Here is a 5,567-nt window from a genome sequence, read left to right as displayed (position 1 = left end):
CTTCTTGAGCCCGGTGGAGGGCGGAAGAAGTTCCGGCGGGACGGGGAGGGAGTTCCAGTTGGTGTGTGGTGTTCCTGGAAGGGCCGTGTGGTTGGCGGGAGTTCGAGCAATAAAGGAGTTCCTGTTTGAACCTACAAGTGCCTCCTGGCGGCTGGGTTATTTTGTGCCCAGCCAGACTTCACTTATTTATTTTTATGTGGTGCTGAGGAACGAATCACTCAGGGTCTCGCATATGCAAGGCGAACACTCTACCACTGAGCCACAACCCCAGACCCAGATATAGTCTTAAAAGCAGAATTTTTAAAAATCTTGCCTTAAAAATTCAAACTTTTTCATGTGGGGCATTTAGCATAAAACTTATCAGTGAGGACCAAGCACTGTATGAAAGTAGAACATTGCTTCAGTAAACCTGCCACAGCCTGTCAGCATGGATTCCTTCAGCCCTTTTAATATTTTTAAAAATTTTTAGCATTTGATAATGCTGGACTAGAAGTTATAAAGAATTCTGTTGGGCTGGGACTACGTTCAGTGGTAGAACGCCTTCCTCGCATGTGTGAATCACTGGGTTTCATCCTCAGCACCACATAAAAATAAATAAATACAGACACTTTCCATCTATAACTAAAATCTGTTAATTTCTTTGAGAAAATTTTTTGTGTTCTCCTTTTTAAATCTCCAAAGTTTCTTGTAATAAATGTCCTAAAACAAAGGCAGATAATAGTTTACCAAAATCAAAATACAGATGAACCTCTTAATTTTTAGTTATTTCAGTAAGTTGAAATGAGTGGTAGGAGCTGGGTATGGTGATGCACTCCTATAATCCCAGAGTAAGGAGGCTGAGGCAGGTCAACTTTGCCAACTTGAGGTTGTTTCAGAATTTAAACGTACTGGGGATGTAGCTCAGTGGTAAAGTGTCCCTGGCTTCAATCCACAGTACTGCCCAAAGGTGGTAGGTCTTACTTATCACAGCTAATTTACCTTCTGTTTTAACACAGCTGCAGAATGATCTAGAAGAGGTAAAGGTGTTGCTGGAAAAGACCACTAGGAAAAGAGTACGTGATGCCCTTACAGCAGAAAAAAACAAGATTGAGACAGAAATAAAGAACAAGATGCAACAGAAATCACAGAAGAAACCAGAACTTCTTGATAATGAAAAGCCAGCTGCTGTGGTTGCTCCCATCACAACAGGATATACCGTGAAAATCAGTAATTATGGTATGAGTTGGTCCCCTGCATCTAGTTTAACATTTGACAGTTCATGTAAGTTAGTTTGACAATATGTTTTGAAATGGCATTTTGTTAGATATTAGTAGGTTAGTCAGATGAACACATTGAGATGAAGACTAGGACTATTTTAAACTCACATCTACCATGTCCTGGAAAGGAATTGAGGAAGTTAGGATTGTATTTTACATAAGTAGAGCTGATTGTAGAATCAGTGCTGATGTTTCACCATCCCGTTAGGCAGAGAATTAGTATTATGTAGGCTTAGGAGAAAATTATTTCCCCAAAAAAAGAGTAAATGAATTTATGTAATCGTCATGTTTTTATTTGAAGGAAAATAAAATGGGTTTTATGTTCAAAACCTGAATTTGAGTAACTTTGGGTAAAGTGTATTAACAGTTTTGAGGTATCCTCCACCTAGAAATTTTCTTAAATTTTAATTTTTTCATGTTACTTAATTTTTTTATTTTATTTTACTGAATTTTATTATAAGCCACATTATGTTGGCTGTTAAAGAAGCAGTTTTGGAGACTTAACTTGTGTTCCATATTTTATTGGTGTTGCTAGGATGGGATCAATCTGATAAGTTTGTGAAAATCTATATCACTTTAACGGGAGTTCATCAAGTTCCCGCAGAGAATGTGCAGGTTCATTTCACAGAGAGGTGAGTTCTCAACATAATGGGAAAGACAATGCTCATGAAGAGTCCTGTTTTTTTTTTTGCCTTATCATTTCTGTAAAGTTTCTAAGATTTTGCTTATTTTAAATATGCTTTATAAAGCATAATTGTAAAACAAATTATAATTTTTTGCAGAGGTGAAAATCATCTGGGTTACCCAAATGTACATACTGAAATAAAGTCCGTGGCTTTAAAAAAAAATAAAAGGTAGCTGGGTATGGTGACGGTTTGGCTGAGGCAAGAGGTTTGTGAGTTCAAAGCCAGCCTCAGTAATAGCAAGGTACTAAGCAACTCAGTGAGACCCTGTCTCTAAATAAAATACAAACTAGGGCTGGAGATGTGGCTGAGTGCCCCTAAGTTCAATCCCCAGCAGCAGCAGCAGCAACAGCACCACCACACACCACCCCCCCCCCCGCCCCCCGCTCAAAAAGAAAGAAAGGCAATTATGAGATTACCTTTTTATACAACCAGAAAGATAATGCATTTGCTGTTGTATTGTAGGTCATTTGATCTTTTGGTAAAGAATCTAAATGGGAAGAGTTACTCCATGATTGTGAACAATCTCTTGAAACCCATCTCTGTGGAAGGCAGTTCAAAAAAAGTGAGTGGTTTGGTTTTTTTTGTCAGAATATTATGAAACTTACTAAGTTATACCTGGCTGATTTAGAATTCAGATGAATTAGAATTTATTGGCTATATTAGGGAGCAGCAAACTACAGACCATGCCTGCTTTGTAAGTAACATTGGAGCATAGACTTTTTTTATGTGTTGGTGTGGCTGCCTTTGTACTATATTTATATTGACTGAGTTAAGTAGTTGTAACAGATGAATGCTCTGTGAAACCTAAATATTGACTATCCGGCCCTTTACAAAAACGTTTACCAACTTATCCTGTAGAAGATTATTATAACGTTGCATTAAAATCAGGTGGAAAATAAACTTTTTAAATGGTTAAGAGCGAGGCTTGAGTTTAATGCCAACTTTATCATTTATTAGTTGTGACCTTTGGCAGCTTATTACTGTGCCTCACTTTCCCTATTTGAACAGTGGTAATAATTTATTTCACAAAATTGTAATGATATGCTGATGTGAACTACTATATATAACATGTTTAAATTAATGGTAGCTATTGTTAGGTATACTGTGTGTATAAAGTTTCTGATACATAAAAGGAGGTCTTAACTACTTGACCTAATTGTAGTAGAAGCTATAAAAATAATGGAAGTGTCTTAAATTTCATACTTGTCATGAACTTAGATAATCCTCTTTTCTATCATTTGAATGAATGAGGTTTAATGCATCAGGTATGTAGACAAGTCATTCTACAGTGTTAAGGAATATTATAAGAGAATTTATTAGCTTGTGTCTCTTTGCAACCCTCTTCATCCACCAGTCCTATAATTGAAGAAATATTCAGAGACTTCTGGGAATTAATATTGATCACTGTGAAAGGAGTTGGAGGTTCCTTCTTCTTCCTCACCCTCCCAACATACTTCATATCATTCTTTCTTTCAGTCATTAAAATTCAGCCACCTCCTCCCTTTCTTCAGACACCAGGATCATCTCATCTTGGGGCCATTCTGTTGGCTTTGCCAACTGCATAGAATGCCCTTCTCCAGATCTTGTTTCCTCTCCAGAGAATCCTTCCCAGGTTCCTGCTCACATCCTCCATTAGCACCCTCTTTATCTAGAATAAGTCCCACATATAATAGGCTCTTGAACGAGTAACTGTTTTCTAAATATACTAATCTCCATGTGTTTATAAGTTATATTTTTTCCCGCTTCTAGGTTAAGACCGATACAGTTCTCATCTTATGTAGAAAGAAAGCAGAAAATACACGGTGGGAGTACTTGACTCAGGTTGAAAAAGAATGCAAAGAGAAAGAGTAAGTCTACTTTTATTTCTTTTAAATATTTTAATCATTTTCTTGGTTGGGATTATTGTTTGATTTTTATGGATAATGGAGCTGTAGAGACTGATTTGGCCATTGATGTTTTTGGTGTCCACTGAGTAACCCCATTGTCTTACCTGCTTTCAACTGCCACAGCCTACTGGAAGAGGTCATGTGTTCCACAGGTTGCTTTGTAGGTGTTTGTAGTTAGAGTTGGCTCTTTAGTACTGGCTCTCAGTCTTAGCATGGTGGTACATCTACAGATACTGGGCCTATTCCTAGGAATTCTGTTTCAGGAGTTCCAGAAAGGCTCAGATATTCATGTATGTGTGTTAGTAATTCTTCAGATGTTTGTGATATATAGTTAGTTTCACTACCACTGGTTTAGGGGAAAAGATGAATCTCTTTATCCTTCATGACTGCGTTGAGTTGGCTGTCTGTGTTTCTCACTTCTTTGGTAGCCACATGCATTTGGGCTGTGGTTGGCTAGAGTGAGGGATACCAAACTATCTGAGGAATTGATTTTAAATTCAGACTGAAATATCCGAGTATAGGACCCTGTCTTATTGTGTGTATCTCCAGTGCCCAATACAGAATCTGGCAATTAATGAATTAAATACATTTGGACTTTCATTGAACTGGAGGTACTGACCATATTTATTAAGACTATGCTCTCACCACTGGGGCCCAGATCCATGTATCTCAGGCTTAAGAGAAGGGCTTTTCTAATAAAATGTAGGCACTTCGGTATGTATCTTTGTATAATGTTAATGCTTGTGGGTTTTTCCTCAGAGTATTTTTTAAAAACATAACGTAAAGAAATATACTCTTAAAAATTAAAAGCTGAATCCTTATTATTTGGCCTGCTAAAAAAAAAATCACTTGAAATTACAGTGCCCCACAGTAACTCCGTTTTTGATGACCACTCTTTGGTACATGATGTGTACATGTGTGGTTAGTGTATATGTTCATTAAGATGAATTTGTATATTTGGATCGAGGGTACTTTGATACTCTATTTTCCTCTTATCTCCACCCATTTATTTCCTACCAGCATCAATCTGAAATTGTGTCTTTCCATGCTTTGATTTCATTATCACATGTGTTCTTCTTTAATAGAAAGCCTTCATACGACACCGAAACAGATCCTAGTGAGGGATTAATGAATGTTCTAAAGAAAATTTATGAAGATGGAGATGATGATATGAAGCGAACCATTAATAAAGCCTGGGTGGAATCAAGAGAGAAGCAAGCCAAAGGAGATACAGAATTTTGAGACATTTAAATCTTTTTTGGGAACTGTGATGTGGAAATATGGATGTTTCCAATAAGGGAATGTTGGAGAGCTGCACATATAAATTTGACATAACTATTTACAGTAAAGGCAGTAAATTCTCCTTTACTGGAGGATTTATTTAAATAAAATGTGCTTATTAAATACTTACTCCAAAGATGGTTTCATTGGTACCTGGTTATTCCCCCACCCCGCACCCCCAAGAAAGAGTTATAAGGCATTTTCATTGAAATGTAAAAAGCAAGTCCTGCCTCATGAAAATTATAAATTATGTATTTTTGTTCAGCTAGAAGTATTTGCTTGCCTGTAAGTTAGTGACATCAGTTCCCACCAATGTAATAAGAGTAAAACCTGAATTTTTGCATAAAATTCAATTGTACATGTCCTTGGAAGTTGCTGTAGAGTGATTACTTATTTCCAGCTTAAGCAATGCATTACCATACACTCAGTCACATGCTTCTGTGTAGATTTAAATGCAT

General features: G+C 36.9%; 1 protein-coding gene across 1 annotated transcript; it reads left to right on the top strand.

The window, feature by feature from the left end:
- The first annotated feature begins 970 nt into the window (after positions 1-970).
- Positions 971-5,245, top strand: LOC107147356 (calcyclin binding protein). The gene is made up of 5 exons (XM_015491791.2): positions 971-1,215; positions 1,792-1,888; positions 2,405-2,504; positions 3,692-3,789; positions 4,914-5,245. The coding sequence occupies exons 1-5, from the start codon at positions 1,110-1,112 to the stop codon at positions 5,068-5,070; spliced, it is 558 nt and encodes a 185-aa protein (XP_015347277.1). The 5' UTR covers positions 971-1,109; the 3' UTR covers positions 5,071-5,245.
- The last annotated feature ends 322 nt before the right edge of the window (positions 5,246-5,567 follow it).

Source organism: Marmota marmota, unplaced genomic scaffold (genome assembly GCF_001458135.2).
Source record: "Marmota marmota marmota unplaced genomic scaffold, marMar, whole genome shotgun sequence".
Taxonomy (NCBI): domain Eukaryota; kingdom Metazoa; phylum Chordata; class Mammalia; order Rodentia; family Sciuridae; genus Marmota; species Marmota marmota.
Note: the sequence above shows the minus strand (reverse complement) of the source record. Positions and strands in the feature narration are given on the sequence as shown.